This window comes from Lissotriton vulgaris, chromosome 2_1 (genome assembly GCF_964263255.1).
Source record: "Lissotriton vulgaris chromosome 2_1, aLisVul1.2, whole genome shotgun sequence".
NCBI classification, from domain to species: Eukaryota; Metazoa; Chordata; class Amphibia; order Caudata; family Salamandridae; genus Lissotriton; species Lissotriton vulgaris.
In genome coordinates this window covers 2,126,825,602-2,126,851,464 of record NC_141687.1, presented here as the reverse complement: position 1 = coordinate 2,126,851,464, position 25,863 = coordinate 2,126,825,602, and the positions used below count along the sequence as shown (strand labels likewise).

Sequence of the window (25,863 nt, the reverse complement as noted above, 5' to 3'; positions counted from 1 at the left end):
CACTGCAGAAAACAATTGGTCTCCAGTGTGCTCTCTGATGGGTGCCATAGCTTGAGGTTCTTAACATGCTGACTTCTGTGGAGCCCCACTGAATCACTGCTTGAAGCCAGCGACTGGCAATTTCTACAGCTTCAATATAAAACTATACGCTACAAATTAAACAAGTATGCATCTAACAAATATACACATGGAATATTTTATTTAATTCATTAACAAGATGCAAAGCCGACATTTTTCTTTAATGAACTCGGAGCATGTTAAAATTTAATTTTCTTTCTAAAAGATGAATCAATATGGTAGACTCTAGCATATCACTTAGCCTTTTTTGCTGCTATATTTTTACCAGTGCATTAATAGAGGCCACCAGTTGTCTGTACTTGATTCTGTTGGCTGCACTTTGCTGGTGTTTTTACCATACGTCGCAGCACTCTCAAGTCATTGACAGTTCAAGCTTGACACTTTGGATTGTAATTAATGAAGTAACTAAGGGGCTTATCTACAAGGAGATTTCTCCACAGGAACGTCACTTTTACCACCTTTCCTAAAGCTCAATGCCCTGATCCATATTTACAAAGTAGACTTAAGCCACCTTTTGTGGCTTAACGCCCTTTGTAAATATGGATACCCTTTTATGCAGATTTCTGCATGAAAGGGGCATGCAATGGGTGTTTCTACGGGCGATCTACTGCAATACCCATTGCTTTTTGACACTGCCCCAGATTTACAAGAATTCTTAAATTTGAGGCAGCACCAAAAACTAACACCATTCATTAGCAGGCGTTTTAATAGCACGATGAGGAGAAATACTTTTGTGTATCCCCCTTTTTGCATTCTGCAGCACACTTAGAATGAACAAAACACCATGAATGATTGTTTAGGCAGGAAGGGACACCTTCCTGCACATAAACAATCATCCCTGCAATTCAGAAACCCTTTCACTATGGCACAAGGTTGTCTGGGTTTGGCGCTAGGCAGCTATTTTTAGTGCCATCGCGTAGGACAACACAGGGATGTGCTGTACTGTTGTAAATACGGCGCATCACTGCATTTTGGAAATGGCAGAGCTCAGCGCTGCAAATTTTCTGCAGCTCTGCTCTCTGCCATTTCCTTGTAAATACGCCACTAAGTGAGAAAAATGTAATTAATGTTAAGCTAAAGTAGCTGCACTACCTTTACTAGGCATCCACTGCTATAAAATGGTGAAGCTATTCTAAACCAGAGCACAGCAGAAATGTTGGCGCATCAGTTGTAAAAGACATGCATTATTGTCACTTACTGGCGTCCATTCTGTTCTGATTTGCCATTCACTGCAGATTTTAAGTTGGCATGTGCTTGTTGTTTCTGGTTTTTCCAGGCTCTGGCAGCGATATGGCTGCACTGTCAGCGTACGGTTAGCATAGATGTGCCGGCACAGAACTTGGCGGTGCTGCATGCCAAGACCACATGTTTTGCTGCATTCTGACCACTCTCCTATGTCCCAGCTGAAGGTTTCCAAGGGAAAAGAGAGACAACGTTTAATACATTAAAATCAGTGCAACAGTATCTATCAAATAGATTTTTAAACAATAATAAGCATAAGCTATCCAAATGTACATTGTCATTTCATCATGAATGCTAGGGCTGTGCCTGCTCCTTTCAGCTGGGACCTTATGTTTTCAGCCAGAACTTTTGGCTATGTTGTAAAGCATTGTGGCAGCTGTGCATTATGTTGAAAAGTTATAATAAAAATTGTTAAGCATTTTTGTTACCTTTATACAAACGAACACAACATTATATACAACTGAAAAACCTGATTGAAAAAAGATTTTAACATTAAAAATGTCTTCTAGTTTTTTTGTACTTGCACTGCTGGCAATTTCTTCCTACCTGTTCTCATGCTTGTTTCTTATAATTTTTTTTTGTTATGGGGAGCGGGAGATAAATAACAGGGGAGTGGAGTTTGGAAAACTGTAATTTAATTAGAACTCAAGCAGCGGATGGACACTAGGGGAGAATCAACAGGTGCCAGATTCCGATGGCAGACTGACATGATGCTTAGGTGGTGCCCTTTTCTCACGGTTGCAATTGCGGGCCGAATCCTACCATTAACAGCTCGGCTGCTCCATCCTCCTGGCGAAACATGTCCAAGCATAATAGATATTCCTTCCAAAAATTGTATAAAATAGGAGAAAAAGAAATGGGAAACTGCTCAGAATATGCTACTTTACATATCTGAATACTAATACACCTTTCATTGAATGATAGCTAATTCAGGTCAACACAGAGTATATACGCAATCCAAAGTAAAAGATAAACATGGCTAGACCCTGGGTCCACCGACGTATTAGAACCAACCTAGTTCATTTAGAATGGATGAAAGGGACAATTGGAGCCAAACCACAAGTCTGGCGGTCTCAGGGCGGTCCAGTCACTGCCACATCAGCAGTCCAACGGCCCAATTATGATTTGGGCAGTCGAACCGTAACTGGGCCGCTGGCTCCTCCAGGGAACTGCCTTTACCTGGAGGTGGCGCGGCGCTCGGGGGCTATGTAATATGCAGGTGGTTTCATGGAGGTCTTTTCTCCATGAAAAGGCTGGTGGTGCTAATACAAGGGGGTCATACATGGCTCCGTGTACCCATTCAGCCTGGGGATGCATGCAGGAGGGCACAACATCTGCCCCCCTGTGTGCATGCACCCAGGTTCCTGCACGTTAGGGACTTTCGAGTGCATGCCATGCAGGAACCCTGGGTGGCATTACCTTTGTGGTGCCTCTTTCAAAGCTTAATTCAGACACTCTGTTCATCACCACCCCCTTTTCTGTATCGTTTTTGGCCACTATAGGTGTGGCAGGGTATACTCAGACATGAGTCCCTTTCTCACTGCACCATCAGGATTCGAGCAAGCCGGGCCGAAGATGGCTGAAATGCCAGAAACCGGTCCCCGGTAGCTTGTCTCCTTTCTGGTGAAGAATTGGCTTGGTAGTTTAGTCTGCCCTGTTCCCATGATGCACTGGGTCAGGGACAGACTGATTTGCATATAGCCAGGTTCTGAGCTGGGATGGTGCAGTGAGATAAATAACGGTGATGGATCAAGCCCTGATCTTTGGACTGGGTAAGAGTGGTCTGCTTAATTCAGACACTCTGTTCATCACCACCCCCTTTTCTGTATCGTTTTTGGCCACTATAGGTGTGGCAGGGTATACTCAGACATGAGTCCCTTTCTCACTGCACCATCAGGATTCAAGCAAGCCGGGCCGAAGACGGCTGAAATGCCAGAAACCGGTCCCCGGTAGCTTGTCTCCTTTCTGGTGAAGAATTGGCTTGGTAGTTTCGTCTGCCCTGTTCCCTTGATGCACTGGGCCAGGGACAGACTGATTTGCATATAGCCAGGTTCTGAGCTGGGATGGTGCAGTGAGATAAATAACGGTGATGGATCAAGCCCTGATCTTTGGACTGGGTAAGAGTGGTCTGCTTAATTCAGACACTCTGTTCATCACCACCCCCTTTTCTGTATCGTTTTTGGCCACTATAGGTGTGGCAGGGTATACTCAGACATGAGTCCCTTTCTCACTGCACCATCAGGATTCAAGCAAGCCGGGCCGAAGACGGCTGAAATGCCAGAAACCGGTCCCCGGTAGCTTGTCTCCTTTCTGGTGAAGAATTGGCTTGGTAGTTTAGTCTGCCCTGTTCCCATGATGCACTGGGCCAGGGACAGACTGATTTGCATATAGCCAGGTTCTGAGCTGGGATGGTGCAGTGAGATAAATAACGGTGATGGATCAAGCCCTGATCTTTGGACTAGGTAAGAGTGGTCTGCTTAATTCAGACACTCTGTTCATCACCACCCCCTTTTCTGTATCGTTTTTGGCCACTATAGATGTGGCAGGGCATACTCAGACATGAGTCCCTTTCTCACGGCACCATCAGGATTCAAGCAAGCCGGGCCGAAGACGGCTGAAATGCCAGAAACCGGTCCCCGGTAGCTTGTCTCCTTTCTGGCGAAGAATTGGCTTGGTAGTTTAGTCTGCCCTGTTCCCATGATGCACTGGGCCAGGGACAGACTGATTTGCATATAGCCAGGTTCTGAGCTGGGATGGTGCAGTGAGATAAATAACGGTGATGGATCAAGCCCTGATCTTTGGACTGGGTAAGAGTGGTCTGCTTAATTCAAACACTCTGTTCATCACCACCCCCTTTTCTGTATCGTTTTTGGCCACTATAGGTGTGGCAGGGTATACTCAGACATGAGTCCCTTTCTCACTGCACCATCAAGATTCAAGCAAGCCGGGCCGAAGACGGCTGAAATGCCAGAAACCGGTCCCCGGTAGCTTGTCTCCTTTCTGGTGAAGAATTGGCTTGGTAGTTTAGTCTGCCCTGTTCCCATGATGCACTGTGCCAGGGACAGACTGATTTGCATATAGCCAGGTTCTGAGCTGGGATGGTGCAGTGAGATAAATAACGGTGATGGATCAAGCCCTGATCTTTGGACTGGGTAAGAGTGGTCTGCTTAATTCAGACACTCTGTTCATCACCACCCCCTTTTCTGTATCGTTTTTGGCCACTATTGGTGTGGCAGGGTATACTCAGACATGAGTCCCTTTCTCACTGCACCATCAGGATTCAAGCAAGCCGGGCCGAAGACGGCTGAAATGCCAGAAACCGGTCCCCGGTAGCTTGTCTCCTTTCTGGTGAAGAATTGGCTTGGTAGTTTAGTCTGCCCTGTTCCCATGATGCACTGGGCCAGGGACAGACTGATTTGCATATAGCCAGGTTCTGAGCTGGGATGGTGCAGTGAGATAAATAACGGTGATGGATCAAGCCCTGATCTTTGGACTGGGTAAGAGTGGTCTGCTTAATTCAGACACTCTGTTCATCACCACCCCCTTTTCTGTATCGTCTTTCAAAGGCCCGCCACCTTTGAAAGATGCACTGCAATGGGACCGCCACTGCATCTGCCTGCCAGACATCAAAAGGTGTTGTTATCAGGCAGGGTGGCAGTGACCTTCGGTGGCAGTAGTAGTTACAACTTTGCCTTTAGTGTCTAATACAGACAGGGCACTCATCTAATAATGGTACAGATACCGTTTATATCCTCACTAGTTCTGCACAGAGAGCGAGAGAATAATGTTTAATAAGTGTCACCTTTTCATATCCGAGTTGTGACTTTTATAGAGAGTTAATTTAAGTTCATCACTACGCAAAAAATGTTTGGTAACTATGAATGGAATCTCTAACTCAATTGAAAGACCTGAAATCTAGTCAGTGGCTTTTAATCTCAGTCAATGTTAGGTTTTAGTCTTTTTATTGGAGTTTCGTTTTTTGCACATGCACCCACCTGCAACTGCTGAGATGAGTAAATCCCAGAAAACTGACACCGTAACCAAGATATCAGCCTGTAGGAACTCCCTCGTCTACCTCTCCCTTCCCCGGACCATCATATAGTGTATAAGAATGTTAAACTCTAAGCTATTTAATATTTCAGTGCATAAGTAAATATAATCAATCATTTATGTTAGAGAAAACCTTACTTTAAACATGCTGCTCTTCCTGTGAACAAAGATCTACACTGTGCAATAACTAAACAGCAGCAAGGTAAGTTAAGTTAACCCTTGCAAGCAAGGACGTTAAATTCAACACTGAAATAGGATTAGATTGCTAAACATTTTGCTAGAAATCCCCAAACACACTCAACAGTCACCACAAATAATTCTTCTGGATATAAAAGATTGTCACTGTCTCACGTGGCTACAGGGTTATATTTTAATAGTCTTGGAAAGGACAAGGCTGATATCAGCAGTGATGACACTATTTCTATTTATGGTCGTAAAATTCATGCAAACTCAGCCATCAGAACTTTATAACCCCCCCTTTCCAATCTGCCTTCTCCCCAGTCCCTCACGGTGTACCCCAGGGTTCTTCTATCAGTCCGATCCTTTTCAATGTTTACTTAAAGCCACTGGTCACTTTAATCAAAACCCATAATATGACTACAGTAAACTATGCGGACGACACCCAGCTCATTTTCTCTTGGGAGGGGGGAGATTCCATCCCCTTGGAAGCCTTCCACGACTGCCTAAGAGACACTGCAGGCTGGTTACACCGTAACTCCCTCCAATTCAACTCCTCTAAAACCGAGGTTTCGTTCTGTCCTGCGAGCCGAATCCCTCGCCTTCTGCCTGTGGAGTTCTGGCCCCCGGAAAACCCAGATAATCCGCTACCTGTCGCCAGTGTTCGCAATCTGGGCGTCATGCTAAATAACAAACTTAGCATGGAAACGCAGGCAACAAGAACAGTCGCCACCTGCTCGGCCCTTATGCGCTCATTACGTAAAATCCTGCCATTACTACCACCTCCGGCCCGAGCATTGATAGTCAGGTGCACTATTCTTAGTCGCCTTGACAATTGCAATGCCCTCCTGCTCGAATCTCCTACGGTACTGTTGGACAGACTCCAACGAGTCCAGTCGGCAGCAGCCAAATTGGCCCTTGGATGGACCAGGAGATCCTCGGCCACTGCTGCCTTAGCCGAGCTACATTGGCTTCACTTGAAGCAACGAATAGCCTTCAAGGCCCTCTGCTTGGTCTTCAAGGCATTACACGGATCAGGACCAAGACCCCTACAACAAATGTTTTCTTGGTACATCCCAACCAGAACTCTACGATCCGCGACCGCCTGCCTTGTGACAGTACCCAGATTTAAGAAGGCCAGGATCGGGGGAAGATCTTTCAGAGTAGCTGCTGCTAAGCTTTGGAACAGTCTGCCTGCCGACATTCGCCAAATTCCACAGCTCCTACCTTTCAGGAAACAAATAAAAACATGGCTGTTCCCCTAGCTCTCCCCCTCCACTTCCACCCCCCTAATCAATTCCCATCGCTTCTAACCCAGGAGTAAGCTTTTCAGGGCCAGGATACCTGCCAGGTGACAGCCGCGCTCTACAAGTGTTTTAAATAAATAAATAAATAAATAACCGGTTCAAAGCATCAAGGTTGTGCAGGTTCATAAACAAATATTAGAGGTAGGGCAACTCCATGATTGGCACATTTATTCAATACAAATACAGACTGAAAATGTTTCTTCTTTAATAAATCTGAAGGCTACAAGGATGCTCTTGTGCCAGACGTAGCAGAGAACACAATCTTTCCAGTAGAACTTTGCTATACCTTGCTATAGAAATGTTAAACTCTCATAAGTCACATACTGTGAAGTCCCTTGAGTTGTGTAAACATAACTGCACTTATTCGCTTCAATAAATAATTACATTTGTTGTGTAAAACTGAAAATTAGTAAAAATCAGGTAAGCTTGATTTCAGAAGCTAAACTGAAGTTGCACTAATTAGCATTCATTTTGTCAGGGATGAGGTTATCCATTTGGGACGGGGGTACCCCTACCAACTCAATAAACCCACTCTTGTTTGGTCAATAAACAGCTCTTAGTGAATCTCGGTATAACCCTTGGATGCTATGGCACAAGCAGCAGGCAATCCACAGAAAAGTGAACATTAACCTCAAGAAATACCAACAACTTTATGATAAAAAACACAAGATAATAAAATCCCCATGCCAATTTAAAAAATTAAGACAAATTTAAGAAGCAAAACAACCACACGATCATTAGAATAAGTGAAAGAGGAGATATAAACCTTTACAATTTTAAGGCAAAAAGCATGAAGAAAAAGTAAAGTGCCAACCCAAAACTAAGTACACTTTAATTTCGCCACGATGGACAGGTTGCCAGATATACCAAGCAGTTGTCTCTGTCAAAATGTTTAGCTTGGAACTTACTCTCTGAAATGGAAATCAAAACCTTCTAATGGGGCAAGTTGCAAGGCTGTGATTGGCAAGGATCCCATCCCTCAAAGTCAGATACAAACTCAGCAAGATCCTGCTGTAGATGGGGGTTTTGATGCCAGTTGCTCAGGTTGGGCAAACCCGGATTTTGTAGCCTCTTCACTTGTGGGTCACACATATTTTCTGTCTTGAGCCAATGATTTACCTTTATATTTAGTCAATTTTTGGAAAATCAAAATCCTCCAAAGGAGCAGGACAGTATACAGTAAACTTGGATGGCTCCACAAGGCCAAAGACCTATGTAGTGATGTCCTCTTGAAGCAGTTTTCAGGATGGCAAAAAACTCTGAGAGGAAAGAACCTTCTTTTCTTACTCACCTTGGGTGTTCCCTCCCTGAGCAAGTCCAGGCACTTTGACTGGATCATTCGGAGGTGTAAGAAAATGCAAAATCCCAACTTTTTCTTAGTGCTAAAAATTCTCCACCGGGTAAGATCTTGTAGCCCCCAGCTTCTCAGGGCAGGCTTCTAGACACCCGCTCTCTCTCTGCAGGGTTCATTCCTCTGTGGTCAGTTGCAGTATCTTAGAATTAGGAGTCCTTCTGCTGTTTGTGTCCCTGAAGCAGGTAAAGAGGAGGCAACCCACTTGACCACTGGCAAGAATTTCCAGTCCCTGGGTGCCAGCAGAAGTCCTCTTGTTCCAAAACGAGTCAGAGGACTGCTTCAGATGGAGTCTTCCTAGGTCCTGGAATGTTCTGAGGAGGTGGTGGGATTTCAGTTGTGAGTTTTATCCTATGTACCAGCCAGTGGTTGATGAAGTTCTAGCACCCAATCCCAACTATTTTATCGCAGTGCCCCACCTCCTTTAGCAGCATCTCCAGCAAGCCTTACTGCAAAAGACCTAGGAACCTGTTTCAAGATGGCAGACCCGGCTGCTACCTGCAGACTCATTTTCCACTGCTTAACCACTCTCCTATTTAGATGAACTCTCAGACCTGACCGGATAAAACCTGTTTTTTTCTCCTACTGCAACTAGACCTTGGCAACATAGGGGACTTACCTATTCCCAGAGTGCTAACCTCTGCTAAATAGGCAAGAGTTAACATGAATTTAATCTTCCAGGGCTCAGAGCTAGGCTATTGCCCTCTGAGCCAAAGGCATTAACTATCCCAGCCAAGGATATGTAGTTCAGCCCTGGAGGTGTGATAAATTGCAGAGCTGGTTTTAAGCCAGTTTTGGATTATGCAGCCTGTTGGAAATGGCAATTTTTGCGTGGTATTCCACCAGATATTTGCCTTCTTTCGCTGAATTCATTTTGTTGGCCTTACTTTACTCCTGCTAACCAGTGGTAAAGTGCTTGTTTTCTCCCTTCTAAACTTGGTACAAATTGGCACATTGACACGTTTCATCTACTTATGAGTTCCTAGTATATGGTACTACATGTACCCAGTGCAAATAGTTGAATGCAGCACTCACTGTTCCAGCCACTAAAGGATCCCTGTAAAACATGTCTACAGGCCTGCCAATACATCCTGGGTATGCAGTTTTAAACTGCCATTTCAATGTACCAAAATAAAAGTTTTTACCGACCTAAACCTTTTTTAATGCTTATAAGTCACCCATAAGGTAGGCCCTCAATGCCTACAGGGCTGGATGTATGAAATATAAAAAGTAGGACACATATATTTAATGTTTTACATGTCCTAAAAGTTAAAAGCCTACACAGTAATTTTTCACTGTTGTAAGGCTGACTATCCCATAGGCCAACACTGATTTGCACTATTTCCTTTAATAAGTGCTAATTTCAGTTTGGGAGTAGCTAGAAAAATGGTTTGTGGACTCATTTTAAAAGTAATATAAAATACAACTTCACGGACAAGTCAGATTTAATATTACTATTTTGGAAATTACACTTTTAGGAAGTTGTCATTTTTCTGCCTAAAACCAAAAGGCTTTGCAGCTATGATCTAGCTGGCTTTTATACGCAAAGGCTTCCCTGTGGTGAGATGTATATTGCTCCCGAACAGTGAGCAAAGGGTCCTGTAAGTGGGGTGGTAGACTCCTCCCTTGACATGGGGGTTTGGGGGCTGTGCCCAGCCCTTTCAAGAGCGCAAAAAATTGCCTAGCTTTTCCCTTGCAGATGAAGCTCACACCTGGGCCTGTCTACCCTTTGCCTCTCTAGTAATGATGGTACCAAACCAAGTGGGGCAGAGCAAGGGACCAGAACTGCTTTACAGGGTGCAAGGAGAAACCAGGTTACACAAGCACCCTCTATCAAGTCAATTATCAGGAAAGTTTGCCACAGAGCATTAATTCTAGGAGTTGAGAAACTCCAGATGAATTCATGTTTGATATTGGTGTTTAAAAAAACCTTTTGAAATAATTAATGCTCTGTGGCAAACTTTCCTGATAATTGACTTGATAGAGGGTGCTTGTGTAACCTGGTTTCTCCTTGTTTCTTGATACTAGCATTAAGTTGCTTTGTTCCACACCCCTGATGGTGTGTGTCTTACCAGGTTCCCAGTGCACCTCTTTTTTGATTTGATTTGATTTGATTTGATTTGATTTGGACTTGTAGAGCGCATGGCTGCCCTAGAGCGTCCCAGCGCTAATCCTAATCTGAACAAGGTGAACTCAAGCGAAAGCAAGATTAGAGGGTGGTAGGGAACAAAAAGGTTTTAAGTGCTCTTCTGAATTTCAGATGATCCGGTTCCATTCGGAGTTCTCTAGGGAGAGCATTCCATTTGTTTGACACATTCAGTGAGAACCGTCGGCCTCCTGTTCTAGCTTTCCTCACTCGTGGGACAATGGCAAGATTTTCTCCATCCGAGCGAAGGGCCCTGGACGACTTGTAAGGTCGGATCAATCCTCTCAAGGCTGGAGGGCCTTTGCCTTGCAGGGTCTTATGAGCAATACAGAGGGATTTGAAAGAGACCCGCTCTTGGATGGGGAGCCAGTGCAGGGCTTTCAGCAATGGTTTGGCTGAGGCCCTTCTCGGCGCCCCCATCAGCAACCTGGCTGCGGCATTCTGAGCTCGCTGAAGAGTCTTGATGGTAGCAAGGGGGGCTGCGAGGAAAAGGGAGTTACCGTAATCCAGTTTGGACAGAATCAAACCCTGGATTAACAGCTTTCTAGATTGAAAGGGGAGGAGAGGAAGTACCATTCGGGCTGCCCGAAGCAGGCCGAAGCAGCCTCCAACCACTTTCTGCGCATGGGTCTTGAATGTAAGTTGGGGTTCGAACCAAATCCCTAGGCTTTTTATTTGCTGCTTAGGGGGTGGAAGATCTCCCATACAAGCAGGCCACATCTCAGGGGGCAGAGAGGTAAATTGATTGCCTAGGAGCATGATCTCCGCCTTAGATCCATTTAATTTAAGTTTTGAACTGGACATCCAGGAGGAAATGGCTGTAAGACAGTCTGGGAGATCAACCGAGCTGCCCTCATGTTGCGACAGCGAGACGACAAGCCGCGTGTCGTCGGCATAACTTATAGCTTTAACCCCAAATGGGGCTATCACCTTCTCCAACGGGGCCATGTAGACATTAAACAGTGTGGGGCTGAGGGAGGAACCCTGCGGCACCCCACACTGAAGAGGGAAGGGCTCTGACATGGACCCATTTTCCCAAATCCTAAAGGATCTCTCCTCCAGGTAGGACTGCAGCCATTTGAGGGCTGATCCTGTAATGCCCAGCAGGGCCAGTCGTTGGGCCAGGACAGCATGATCCACAGTATCGAATGCAGCACTCAGATCCAGGAGGATCAGAGCTACTGATCCCCCTGAATCCAAGATGCATCTTACCTCTTCAGTCACCGCCAAAAGGGCGGTGTCTGTGCCCTGACCCGGGCGAAAACCAGTCTGAGAGTCACTGAGGAGATGGTTAGCCTCTAGGTACTCGGAGATCTGCTTATTCACCAATTTTTCGGCCACTTTGCTCAGACCAGGTAGAAGCGAGATCGGGCGAAAGTTGGCCAGATCGGAGATGTCCAGTCCTGGTTTCTTTAAGAGAGTTTTGACCCTAGCCTGTTTCCAGCTCGGGGGCACTGTGCCCGAGGATAGCGACGAATTAAGTAACTCCGTGGCTACCGGGGCAATGATGTTCAAAGTTTGCTTTAAAATGTGCATCGGAGCTGGGTCTGAGGGAGAGCCGCTTTTAATAGTGGAGAAGATATTACAAAAATCTTCTTTGGAAATGGGACTGAAAGCCTCAAGTTGAGGACAGGTAGGGTCAGAGGCGGGGATCTCGACGGGTTCAACGATGGAGGATTGAGGAAGGCTATCTAGAATTTTCCGGATTTTGGTGTCGAAAAATTCTGCTAACTGATTGCATCTCAGTACTGGGTCATTCTGAACCAAAGAAGGGGCTGGGACTTTAAGAAGCATGTTTACAATTTTGAATGTTTCTCTGGAAGAATTAGAAGAGAGACGAATTTTTTCTTCAAAAAAGGCAGCTTTAGATTTTTGTCGTCCTAGTTTGTAAAGTTTGAGGGCTTCTTTATATGCAGTTTTATGAATAGGTGCCCAGTCTTTGCGCCAAGCGCGCTCGGCTCTTTTGCACTCTTTCCTGAGTTCTCTTAGTTCAGGCGAGAACCAGGGAGATTTAATCTTCTTTCAAGTTTCAGACAGCAAGGCAGCCCTTCTTTGGAATCTCACAGGTTCAAGAGTGCTCTTAGGAGAAGTCTGTGGTGTCCAATTGTATGACCAGTGCCTGTGGAACGTAGACTGTTCCCATTGAAAATATTCATCAACAGAAGGTGTGGACGTTTTCTCTTTTTGGGAAACACTACCACCAGTATTACTGTGCTTTACAGGGTGGATCTATGCTTGCTCTCCCCCCCCCCTCCCCCCAACAGACAGGCACTGGTCATACAATTGGACACCACAGACTTCTCCTAAGAGCACTCTTGAACCTGTGAGATTCCAAAGAAGGGCTGCCTTGCTGTCTGAAACTTGAAAGAAGATTGGACCTGCTTGTCTTGAACTCAGGATCCTAGAATTAACTCCAAAGGTTACTTGGCTGTAGGGAGACAGCAAGCTTCAAGAGGCTTTTTTCCCTACAGCTGGTCAGCTGACCAGTTTCAAATGGACATGTCCTTAACCCTGCTACTATCCTCGGTTTGAATTAGTCCTAAACCACAACTGGGGCACCCCAGGTCCTCAATCCATGGCTAGTTTTAGAGTGTACCTGTTAGACTTGGGGTCTCTAGATGGCAGAGGTATGGACCTTGTCCAAGTAGGGACACTTCCTTCTAGTCAGGGTAAGGGGAATTACACTTCTAAAATAACTCCTGCTTACCCCCTTGGTAGATTGGCGCAAGCAGCCAGGCTTATCTCAGAGGCAATATGTAATGCATTTGCACATAACACAAGTAATGCGGCTGAAAACACTACAAAAATGCACCACATCGGTTTTAGAAAAATAGCCAATATTTATCTGTGCAAAGCAAGACCAAAACAATAAAATCCCAATATACAGTAATTAAGATATGAAAATTGCAAAAATAGACCCAAAATACAGTTCCTTGAAGTTGATAGCTTCATCCGGGGCATTCACAGCATCGTGAACAAACAAATCCAACAGTTCAGGCTAACCACTGTGTCGCGGGTCAGGTATGGTTTTGAGAAGACCTGCAAACAGTAACTTGGAAATTCCGGGCCACCCAACTACCCCGCTTTATCTATTCATACTAGAAAAGAACTCCATACCCGCCTCATGACGCGGCTAGATTCATAAGCCGATTTTTAAAGGGGATGACAAAAAATCTCCCGGGAAGTACCGCATGATTGCCCTAATTTATAATGAAGCAAAGTACTTCGCAGGTATGCTGCTGGACTCCTTACGATCATGGGCTGAGACAAATCAAATCATACCACTAAACCAGACTTGATTTATAAGTCACACCGGGACAACAGTGAATCTCATTGCATTCTCTCTCTTGATCGACCAGGCCAAATCCAATACCAGTCCTGTTTTATGTAGTTTATAGATAAAAAATATGCATTCAAAAGGGTAGAGAGAGGAAGGCTCTGGCACAAACTAGCCCTGCTCAACATTCACGACACCTTGCTCAGGGCCTTGCAGCTTTTACACCATTACACATGGGTCAGGGTCAAAACTGCGGAAGGATCAAGCCTGTCACTGGCTATAACCTCCAAGCAAGGTCTCAAGCAAGGCTGCGTTCTTGCTCCCATGCTTTGAAACTTATTTCTGTTCGACTTACCACCAGTCCATAATTCAGTAAATTTGCACCCACCTAAACTGGGTGACCTCCGCCTATCTAATTTATTCTGTGCAGACAACCTGGTCCTCATCAGCAACACAAAGTTTGTTTTTCTGGATAAAACTGCCACATATTCCGATAGGAATGGTCTGAAGATAAATAAAAAGAAAACCAAGATCCTTGCGACTCCAACTATCAGGACCAAAAAGTCAACATGGTCTCTACACCAGGAAAAATAGTTGCCACCAGCTGCCACAGGTGTCCTGTTCAGTGATAATGGCAGATACGCAAGCCAGTTGACGGAATAGAAAAAGAAAGGTACCACACTATTGTTCGCTCTTAGATATGTATCCCAAAATTTAAATGGTCCCACTTTTGCACCAATTCTTCCGGTAGCTCAGGCAAAGGTTTTTCTAACCTTAACATATGGGTGTGAGGCTCTGGAAGTGCGGGACAGCGGTACATTGGATAAAATACTTGCACAAATCTACAGAACGGTCTTCCAGCTACCATCACACACATCTCCATCACAAATAAGACTGGAATTTGGAATCTGCAGAGAGGCGCTGGCTCACATGGGAGCCTTTGTGATAAGCTGCCATAAGCGTAGGGTCTCCAAAGGAGGTACCCTGACCCATAACCGATGGATCAATTGGTAAACAAACCACAGGTCGGCGGGACACCACTATCTGACCCGAGCCCTCAGCACACATAGCTTGACATCCTCTTGGGGCCTATATATCAGCCAACAGGAATTTAAGAGGTTAGCAATGAACGCATGAAAAGGCTCTTTTCATTAGAAGACAGAGCCAGCCTCTCCGCACGGAATAACGGTTGGATGACCTGAAGCACTTATAAACAACTTAAACGCCAGTGCTACATAAACAACAACTATAATGAAAGGACTAAACAACAGTTCATAAAGCTGAGAATGGGGGTCATCCCCATATCCTGTCCTCTCCCAATATGGAAATTAGGTAATGCTTGTGTAATGTGTCTTCTCTGTAACCAACACACAGAGGACATAACACACGTATTGTGCCTGTGCCCCACCCTCCTAGAGGAAAGAAGGGATCTGCTAAGAAGGAGCTGGATAGCTAGAGACATAAGATCTTGCAGAGGCGTGGTCCTGGCCTGCTGTGATCCCTCGAACACCACCCTGATCAGTGCTTTAGTCAGATTTATGGCAATGAAGTGGGAACGGGACAGGCAGACAGATAACTTGACCACTATTGGGCCCCCGCTATTGATCCCTCCCCCTCACTGATACTGCCGCCAGAGACTTATTGGTCATATTTTTGACAACCAAATCGAGCCAAGCATAGCAGGAGATCATTTGTTTAACCATATTTTCCACATAGCAATGCCCCTTTTTTCTTCGTAAAAGACGCCAAACCCTCTTTTGCTATACAACTATGCACCTTTCACTTCATACTATTGTGTTAGCAACGTGTAACAGAGGCTTTTATAACACATTGATTCTTCAATTCTTAATTCCTAATGTTTTAAAGCTTGTATTTTACTGAATTCATGAAATATGTACACAGTGACCTGACGGCACCGTCTTCAGTTGCAAAGGTTTTAAATAATCATGCAATAAAGTTTGTATTATTATATCTTCAGTACCTTGGAAATGCAGGGCGTTGTGGACCTTGCAATGAGATATGTAGATGCGCTTTACCACTGGAGGAGGAGGAGACAGCTTTGTGCAGAGTAAACACAGCCTATTCAGGTGCTAGTGAAAACTTCTCACACCATTCTAAATGCAGGAAGGTCTATTAAGCCTGGCTATGGGTCACGCAAGAATGGCAGGACGCACCTCAATCCCCCTTGTGTCTGTCTAGAGAGAATGCACATCCCCAGCTCCTGTCACTCCAAAATCAGACGGTGAAAATATGAACAGGAAGAGGTACATAGGATGTTCAGACAAGAAAATGCCCACTTTCTAAAAGGGGAATTTCCAAACACACAATTTAAAAACCACCTTTACTAAAGGATGTGTTATTAAATTCGGAGTTCAGAGAGCCTAAACTTAATTTCTTCATCTTGTCTGAATGGAAAGTTACACTTGCAAGATGTTACAAGGCAGCTCCCATGTTAATCTATGGGGCAGAAGCCTTTCAAAAGTGAAAAACGAAGTGCACAGTAAGCATGGGCGAATTTTGCGAATCTCGCGTTCGCGAATTTTGCGGATTTGCGAACTCGCAATCCGCAAAATCCGCGAATTCCTGCGAATTTGCGGATTTTTTTTTTTTTGTGTTCGCCCGTGTTTCTGCCAGTTCGCGAGGGTTTTTACAATTTCGCAATTTGCGAACTTACCTGTCGGGTCGCAAGTTTTGCGAACTTGTTGTTTCTACGTGTCCAGCCTGTTTGGGACACTCTTCTTCATCACTGCCACTCTCTGTCACCACTGTCACTCTCTGACTACTCATGCCACCCTCTGGCCCACCCATGCCACCCTCTGTTTCATCACCACACCCTCTGGTTGTCCAGTGTACATTATTTTCGGCAAAGCAAAGCACACCTTCCCTGCCTCAAGTGACCTGAATTAATTTGGGGCTGATTAATGTGTCACAGAATATTTTTTTAGCTGGCACCTGCTTCCTTAGTGCGCCCTGATTAGTGATCTTTTGCACTTGCTAAGTGCTTTCATTGTTGCAAAATTAGTTACAACACCTGCCCTGCCCCAACTGACAATAATGAATTAGGGGCTGATTAATGGATTTTAACTTCCAGCCTGGCTCCTGCTTGTCTCCCTTAGCTGTAATTCAGGACCTTTGTGGCATATGTGTAACTATTCTGAGGTTCAGAGCAGGGTCACATAATAGTTGCAACTGCCAACTGAACTCTGGAGGGGCCCCTCAGGAAGCACTACAGGAAATGGCTACTAATGATGAGCCTGAACTTTTGAACCTGGTAAGTAGTTTCAGTTTTGCTAAGATCGTATTTCTGCAATTTAGCACTTATTCGCGGGGCGCGAAGTTGTACTGGGAAGCCGCGAACTCACGCGAACAGTGCGAGCAGTGCGAGCAAAATCCGCTGCTCGCGGATTTGCGGATTTTGCGGGAGATTCGCGAATCTCGCGGATTGCGAATTTCCCGAAAATCCGCAAAATCCGCGAGCGAAACGGATTTTCCGCCCATACCTAGTGCACAGTATTATACTACCACGACATTTAAAACACAGAACTACATGTGCTACATTTAACATACATTGCACCCTGCCCTTGGGGTGCCTTGGGCCTGCCTTAGGGGTGACGTACATATAGCACTAGAGAAGGTTAGGGCCTGGCAAGTGGGAGCAATTGCCTGGTCGACATGGCAGTTAAAACTGCACGCCAACACTGTAGTGGCAGATCTGAGACACCTTTGAATTTCTACTAGTGTGGATGGCACAACCAGTGCTGCAGGGCCACTAAGCGATACAAAAGGGGATGATGGACGGAGCGCTTGAGCAAATCAAACACTCACCCCCAGTCAACTGATCTGGGTTTAATCCATCACCATTCTAAAGCTCGCTCAGCCACCCCAGTTCAGACATGGCCATATGCAAATCAGTCTGACCCTGTGCCTCATGGGAACAGTCCAGCCCGAACTACCAAGCCATGTCTTCCCTGGACCGGAAACAAGCCTCCTGGGACCGGTTTCGGATTCATAATCCTCATCAGCCAGGCTATCTTGAATACAGTGGCCAAGTGAGCAAGGGACTCACGTCTGAGCATACCCTGCCAACGTAGGGCGAACAAAGCGATACAAAAGGGGATGATGGACGGAGCGCTTGAGCAAATCAAACACTCACCCCCAGTCAACTGATCTGGGTTTAATCCATCACCATTCTTAAGCTCACTCAGCCACCCCAGTTCAGACATGGCTATATGCAAATCAGTCTGACCCGGTGCCTCATGGGAACAGTCCAGCCTGAACTGCCAAGCCATGTCTTCCCTGGACCGGAAACAAGCATCCTGGGAACGGTTTCGGATTCATAATCCTCATCAGCCAGGCTATCTTGAATCCAGTGGCCAAGTGAGCAAGGGACTCAGGTCTGAGAATTCCCTGCCAACTTAGGGTGAACAAAGCGATACAAAAGGGGATGATGGACGGAGCGCTTGAGCAAATCAAACACTCACCCCCAGTCAACTGATCTGGGTTTAATCCATTACAATTCTCCATTAGTAGCATTTGATTTACAGGCCATGGACACACAGTACCCTGTTCAAGAGACTCATTAGTAAATCAAATACACCGATCATGGGAAACCAATTATGACACAATTTACAGTAACACTGAGTAGCAGTGAAAAAATGCTCAGAGACACTAAGCCAGCAAAAACGAAGTCCAGCATGCCATCAAAAACAGGAGGTCAGAAAGAAAAAAACAGGGGAAACATGGCAAAAGATGCCAGGTCTAAAAGTACTTCCTATCCTGCAACTGTATGAAGTAGGACTTTTTAGACAAATTTCTGCCTGGAGATCTATTGGAGACCAGAACCACAGTCAAAGCCATAGATGTCATAGTCGAATCACCTGTCTGTCTCAGCTTGCCAGAAGATCTGACTTCAGAAAAATTTTAAGTCTGAAAGTAGTGGGCTTCATCTGGACCAACATAAGCAGCAAGCCATTCTGGACACAGAATTTGGACTAAGACCGTTTGAAGTTTTCCCTCTTTTGTTGGCTATCGAACCAGGATCCTGCTCTTCGGCAATCCACTGTCATCGAGCCCTGTTTCAGATCCAGCATGCAACTTGCCCCGCTGATGACTCATCAACTATCACTTTTTCACCTTAAATATTTTTTTTTTTTGTTTAAAATATTTTATTGAACAAAAGCAGAGGTAATGTTTAGCAAAACAATCATGAGTTACAATCTTGCCATAGAACACGTACATTACAGCAGTGCACCACAATCGCAATTACAAGGGGGGATTAGGTCTGGTCATTTCCATGTCTGCTGAGGGGGAAGTACATAGTTCGCCTCTATAAATATTTCATTGTCACCATTTCTTATCCCAAACACCAGGAGATCCCTGATCTTGTAGACCATTTTCTTGGACAACATGCACACATCCACAGCGGCCACCCACCTAATCAGGAGTGGTTTAGATGGTGAGCCCCACTGCATAGCTATTTCACGTTTCAGTAAGAGAAAACCCAGAGCCGCCCATTGCTGTTCTATTGCAGTTAGATCTGTGGGGTCCCATACATTGAGGCGTGCACATTTGGGGGTCAGAGGGACAGGTTTTCCTATTGCATCAGTCATTTTCTGAGTGGCACGTTTCCAGAGGCCTTGAATCACTGGGCATTCCCACAGAGTGTGGTAGAAGGTACCAGTTTGACCACAGTTACGGAGACAGAGGTCAGATGAGCGTCTATCAATTCTGGCCAGAAGAGGAGCGGACATGTATGTTCTGTGCAATATCTATAGTTGTAGAAGTCTGAATCTGTGATTGATAGCTGATTCGCGCGGGGACATCAATGCCGCCTGCCACTCAGCCTCATCTAAGATTCCAATGTCGTTCTGCCATTTATCTCGTAGAAGGTGGAAAGTGTTCCGCATGTTGTTACATAATTAACGTTAGGTGTAGGATATCGCTTTGGCCTGGAGGGGTTCTGACAGGAGTATGTCTTCGAGGGGCGAGGATTGTGGGAGAGAAGAGAGGTCAGGGACGTTGGTAAGTATGGCATGTTTAATTTGGAGGTATCGGAAAGCTTCAGATTGGGCCAAGTCATGTGTGGCCAAGTCATGTGTCTTTTGTAGCTCTTCAAACGTCAGCAATTTGCCCTTGCGAAGCATGTCACCTATGGTGGATATGCCAATTGTGTCCCATTTATCGAAGCCTCGATAGTGACATAGGTTGCCAAGCTTATGTGAAGTCCAAAGTGGGGTGGACGATGTGAGGGTGTAGGTCCAGCGAGTCGCTTGTTCGCACGGTGCCAGATTGTTATTGTGTGGGACATCGGGCCTATATACCGGGCACGGGAGTGTTTGCCATATATAGCCTCGAGGTAGCCCCAGCGGACTGTCTGGTATCTCTCTAGGTGAAAAGCGAACCATAAATCCACGAATTAGTGGCGACCAATTGAACCTTAAATATTTCTTAAATGTTTCTAAGTCGGAACTTTGCACCGGGATGAATCTGATCCCTATACCTGACTTGCTTGTCATTACGGTCAGTTACCGTTTGACTTTGACCCAGTCTAGCTCAACCAGATAACCACGTTTCAAACTTTTTGCTTTTTGACTCTATTTTTAGTTCAAACTTTATTAATTCATATCTACATTTACTTATTGCATTTTGTTGGTTTGGTGTTACCTAATTATTAAAATGTTGTCTACATTGGTCAGGGATTTTTCTTTGTTTTGAGTTTTCACTTAATTACTTTTTGAAGTACTACATAAGCACTTTATACATTGCTTCTAATTTAAGCGTAAGCTACCGGGGCTTAGGCAAAGGTTTATTTAGTGACTCTTTAGTTTATCCTTACAAGTATTGTGTTTATTATTTGAAGTGGGTTTTCACCCCCCTTCAAATAATGCTCCATTTTTTCACACAGCTTAAAGTACATTTCCACAAGTGGATTTTCCTCTTAAATTAACAAAAATCTGATTTCCACATTAAATCAGATTAAGAAAATTATATTAGAAATACCTTTCAAGTATGTTTCTAGCATTTTGCCTGGTGTTGATAGAAAAAAAAGATTGTAATCACATCTAGGCTTGTTCAGGGAAAGGTCCAGCAAGGCCTGCAAAGTTAAATAGCTGATGGCATTATTTCACTGTGGAAGCACGTTAGCTGCAATATGCTGTACGCCTTTGTATAGTAAAACAAACAAAAGTATTCACTCTTTTACATTAATTTAGCATTCAAAGCACAACAAATTAAGTCCTCTGCAAAATAGTCCAAAACATGCACGCACACACATATATTTAAATTATGATAGAATATTTTAATGTACTAATATCATGTTTTTCTGAACTGTCTAGCAGTGTTTTATATTGTTTTATGGTCCTAAAACACGAATGAAGTATTGATTATGACGGTATTTATATAGCGTCATGCCGATGGTCATAATAAGGAGCAGCCCTCTGTAAGACCCGTGTGTGCTCAAGCGTCTTGTGCCTCCGGGAAGTATGGAGTGGATATTTGGTGTGGCCACAAGCGTCTTGGGAGCACCCACCCCACAAGCAGTTCGGAGGATTTGTGTAGCAAACCGTGGACATTTCAAAAGCGCTTTGAAAACGACAAACCGCCACTTACCAGTGATTGTGCCCTGCCATCAATTTATGGACTGCGACTACGCAGGGGGTCACTACCTACTGAGGTGGTGCCTGAGGGTGGAGACCGGGATATCAGCGGCAGGGTGAGGGTTTCGGAGAGCTGCTTACCGCCACACTTTAGATCTCGACAGACATTGCAAAAGGAGCAGACACAGACCACTGGGGCCAGTACTGACGTTTAGTGCCTGCTCCTACACGGACTTGAAATCCCGAGTCCGTGTCTTTCAGTGAACCTGTACGCTGCGCTCCGACCAAAATTGTTCAAAAGTGGGGTAAAGTAAGATATTGGAAATTATTGACTTCCGCAGGGGAGATAGATGGCAAAACCTGGGGGAAGTAAGACAGGGTATACAAGATGATTTTCTCCTTTAGGGCACATTTAGAATACCTAATAAGGTACTATTGGATGTGGATCTGGGCCAGATCCTTAGCAGCAGAGAGGTGGCGACTTCTTTAAGTGGTGAGGGGTTCAGAAAAGGCCAGGGGAATGGAAAAGGATGCTTTTGGTGTGTAAGGGTTCCAAATCCACCCAAAAAGTGATTAAAAAATTGAATAAATAAGAAAGTCTTGAAATAACAGACAAAATGTGGAAAGAAGTAAATATGTTACATTTTAGTGTATTAAGACGGCCAATTGGCGACGGATGCTCTTCCTTTCTAAATGGCTTTTATATAGAAACCCAGCCTTTCTAACATATATTAACCCCACTAACCCCGCCCGGTAAATGCCCCCGGAAATTAGGGCACTTCCCCGCCAACTGGACGCATGTGATTAGTCACTGTTCATCCATACCGGGATTCTGGACTGAAATATTTTAATATCATGCAGGTGTGGGGAAGGTCAATTTGGTTTCAAATACTTGGCTTAGAGTCTTGGGGTATGACCCGGTGCTGGGCCTGTCTAACATGTGGTAAAATTATTATATATTGCAACAGCTGTAGCTCAATCCCTCTTGCTCCAAATTTGGTGAACACAGATAATCAATAAGGATTGCTAACAAAAGGTGATACAAGTTAGTGCAAGTGAACAGCTATATGCAATTCAGACCGGGGGAACCAGAAAACCTGAGAAACTCTGGGGACAATATTTGCAATTTGAAGATACTGAATCAGTTTAAGGAAAATGATTAAATGAGTTAAGCTTTTTCCCCCTAGCCTACTACAGAGACTCTATGAATTATTTCCCCTCCCCTTTTCCTTCTGACTTGTTTTAAATCAACTGCACTTATAACATTTGTAATATTGGTCTGATACCCTGTGTATTTTATTGAATTTTTATTGTATATACGTATTGTATTTACACAACATGAAATGTCATCTGTATTGAAGACTCTTACCTATAATGTATGATGAATGTTTACTGTAAGTTAAGTCAATGGCATTGCAACATTTGAATTCAAATAAAAATAAATATAAAAAAACCCTTATTGTCATAGGCAGGCATCCCAAGTTTAGTAGTATAGGATGCTTGGTGGCCTCGCCACCCTGGTTTCTTTTGTTGGTGCTTCTTGGTTGGGGCCCAGGTTCAGTGACGCAGCCGGGACGGCAGCTGAGCCCTGGCATGTGGTGCTGGTGGCAACTGGTTTCTGTGGGGCACAGAGCATACTTGTGAGTGTCACAGAGGCATGCTGGGAGTGCCGCACAGAGCTCCTGTGGGGTCTGCCTCTATTGTTTTACCGGATCATCCCAGGGATCACCGGCACAGCAGGGTGGCTGCCGCTGCACCTGTCACTGGGACAGGCACTGAGGCTTGTGCTACGCATATGCTCTTGCCGCTTATTGTTGTGCTAAGCTGAGGCTAAGCTTTCGTTTGCGTGGTGTTTATGTCAGTAATCTCACTTTGTCCCTCACCACTGCTTACTGCCTGTAGCCATTCATGTTGTCAATCGGCCCTGGATTGGGACCTAACAGCCCTCCTGCACACTTCTATTAGTGGCCAGATCCGAGGGGATGGGCTTCACAGGATGTAATCAGCCTCCAGAGGGAGTCCCCATGCGTCTCCCCCCCCTAATAAATAAAATATTTTCCCCTGGGACCTGGCCCTCCCGGGGGGCAAAAAAAAGCATGTGTGGGTGACCGTGCTTGGTTCTTTTTCTCATTTTTGCCTCAGATTCGTGGTTCCACCATGAAATTCATGGCAAAAAAAGATTTTAAAAACATTTTGGGGCCCCTGTGGGACCCCACTACCAGGCCGAGGGGGTCACTGTATTCCTACCCCATTCCCTTATGGTTTTTGTTTGCATTTTGTTCTTGGGACTCAGTCGAGTTAGAGTACCAAAAATGCTGCCATCACTTCCTGGTTGAAGTGGTGGCAGCCAATCATATCTCAGCATAAAATCAGTCAGATCTGCAGAGGATACACGTCCCTTAGTATATAATTTTACACCAAATCACAAAAGAGATCTTTCTGAACTAAGAGCTAGCTTTCTGCCAAATTTGATATAAATCAGTCCAGTGGTTTGGGCTGTAGTTATGTCTAAAATCCTGCATGATGAATCAACCTGACACGTTCCAGACAGCAGCTGAGGTGAGTGGCAAACACATTTTGAAAGTTATTATTAAAATAAAAAATGCTTCATCAATGGACACTAGATCCTAACTATAACTGCTTACTGGCAACTGCCTGAATTGGAATGCCAATTCTAAGTGGTAGGGTGACAAGGCTCCCATGATAAATTAGCGACTTCAGGGGCATGTCAGCTACCCATTCCTAGACCTTCTTTAATATATACCCTTAAGGCTCTAGAAACTGCTGTATGTGTGATTCCTAAACATATACAGGACTGAGAGGGATAGGAGAGTTGAATCAAATGAAAGAGGCATTCAGTAGAATTGATTAAAGCCATCGACCCATACAGACCTCTTGAAAACAGCTGAACTATGTAGATTAAGAGAATGCAAGGAGAACTATAGCTGAAAGCATCCACAAATTCTCCTTTTTAACCACCCCAGAGCCAGTGGTTAGGTTTTTTTATTTCTCATTTTGATCACAAAAAGAAATATCAAAGTATTCCCTCCACTGAGGTTGAGTCTACCCTTGCTCCTAGGGACCATAATAATACCTTATGATGAAGCACATCCCTAAGAGAGTTGGTCAGGGTATTCCTATACAATAAACAAATATATGTAAGGGTTGTCAGGTTTGGCACACTTTGAGAATTGTAGTTAGGAAAAAAGGAGTTGTATTATAGATGTGTGCATCTGGACTATTTGTTATACCTTGATTTCTTATAATGCATCGTTTCCCTGGTTACCCATTCCCTGCTGTTCAGTCAGTATGAATGTGATGTGTTTGTGGAATGTTAGAAAGCTTGATGAGGGAGTGGAATGTGGGAGTGCCTGGTGAAGTGGAGAGATAGACAGTCGGAGTGTGTGGGCTGAGCAGCAAGGATGCTGCCCCTGGTGAGGCTCAACTAATGAGCTACCATCCTGTAAACTACCATCCTGCAACAAAGCTAATAAACCTCTTACTTACAACTTACCTCATGACTACCAACGGACTTCTTTTGTATTGTAAAAATGGCGATGATATGGGGAAAATAACCTGCATGTGTGAAAGATTACATGTACCTGAAGCTACTGAGAGACCTGAGGTGAAGATACTTGAACTGTACTGCCGGAAACTACTAAGGAAACATGAGGTAAAGAAGCTTGAAATCTGAAGGAAAAGCACGCCCTCGTTAGCCCCACTATAGTCCTTTAGTCCCTGGCCAGCCTACAGTTTTGAACATCAATTTGGTGCTAATCAGTGTGCTTAGAAGTCTGGCATACCTTCAGACACCTTAATACCAAGACACCTGAAACGTTTTACCTTCTTCACATTCATGGCATTGGAGTATTACCATCTTCAAGTTCAAAAGGATTTGACAGCGTGTAATTGATTTGGCTAACTCTCTGCTCTTAATTTAATGGATCAGCAGTGCCAAAACGACATTATATGTTAGAGGAACACAGAGTTACATGCGTAACATTTCCTGAACATGAACTGGGAATGAAGGAAATTTAAGCCATGTCACACGGGAGGACTCTGATTTCTGAGATTTACTAGACCGCCATTTTAATTGTAAGTCTGCATGTTTTATAAAAAAACAAGAAAGAGAAAGAAATTGGGTATGGCATTTAAATCAACGCTGCAGAGATGACAATTTTCCAACACCCTATGCAACATTTGAATCGGCCGCAATTTGCATAACTAACACAATGGCCTGAGTTTGCACACCTTACCTTTCTCTCTCGTGTCTGTAGGGTTTGGTGACGGCGCTAGGCCCTCATTCTGCAGAGAAGTAAATGATGCACGGACACAGTGGCTGGGGATAGGTAATGGGCCATGAGCACGTGCGCTCAGCCCCTTTTATTGGCAAGGGTCATCTGACCTATGACGCCGGGTGGTGGGTGGGTGTTAGGTGTATTGTTACACTAGAACTGAGACACTAGACCGTGTCTTTTGTCACTACATCCCTCCCAACCTTAGTTTATAAAATTACACTAACTAAAGTCCAACCTGTGGGAAAGAAAATAGAGTTCACACAAAAAACCCATAACTCAAATTACGACGACTCCCTTGCAGTCTTCTTTACCGCTGGTCACTGCAATTGCTGGCAATGGTGT

At 44.6% G+C, this 25,863-nt stretch overlaps 1 protein-coding gene across 2 annotated transcripts in view; it reads right to left on the bottom strand.

Annotated features, from left to right (window-relative positions):
* The window catches only part of THSD4 (thrombospondin type 1 domain containing 4), a 2,294,989-nt gene that overhangs the window by 116,459 nt on the left and 2,152,667 nt on the right, over positions 1-25,863 (bottom strand). For both annotated transcript variants that reach the window (XM_086958405.1, XM_086958406.1), the window contains one exon: positions 1,277-1,481. In XM_086958405.1, the coding sequence (XP_086814531.1) occupies positions 1,277-1,481 (205 nt within the window). The remainder of the gene's footprint in view (positions 1-1,276; positions 1,482-25,863) is intronic.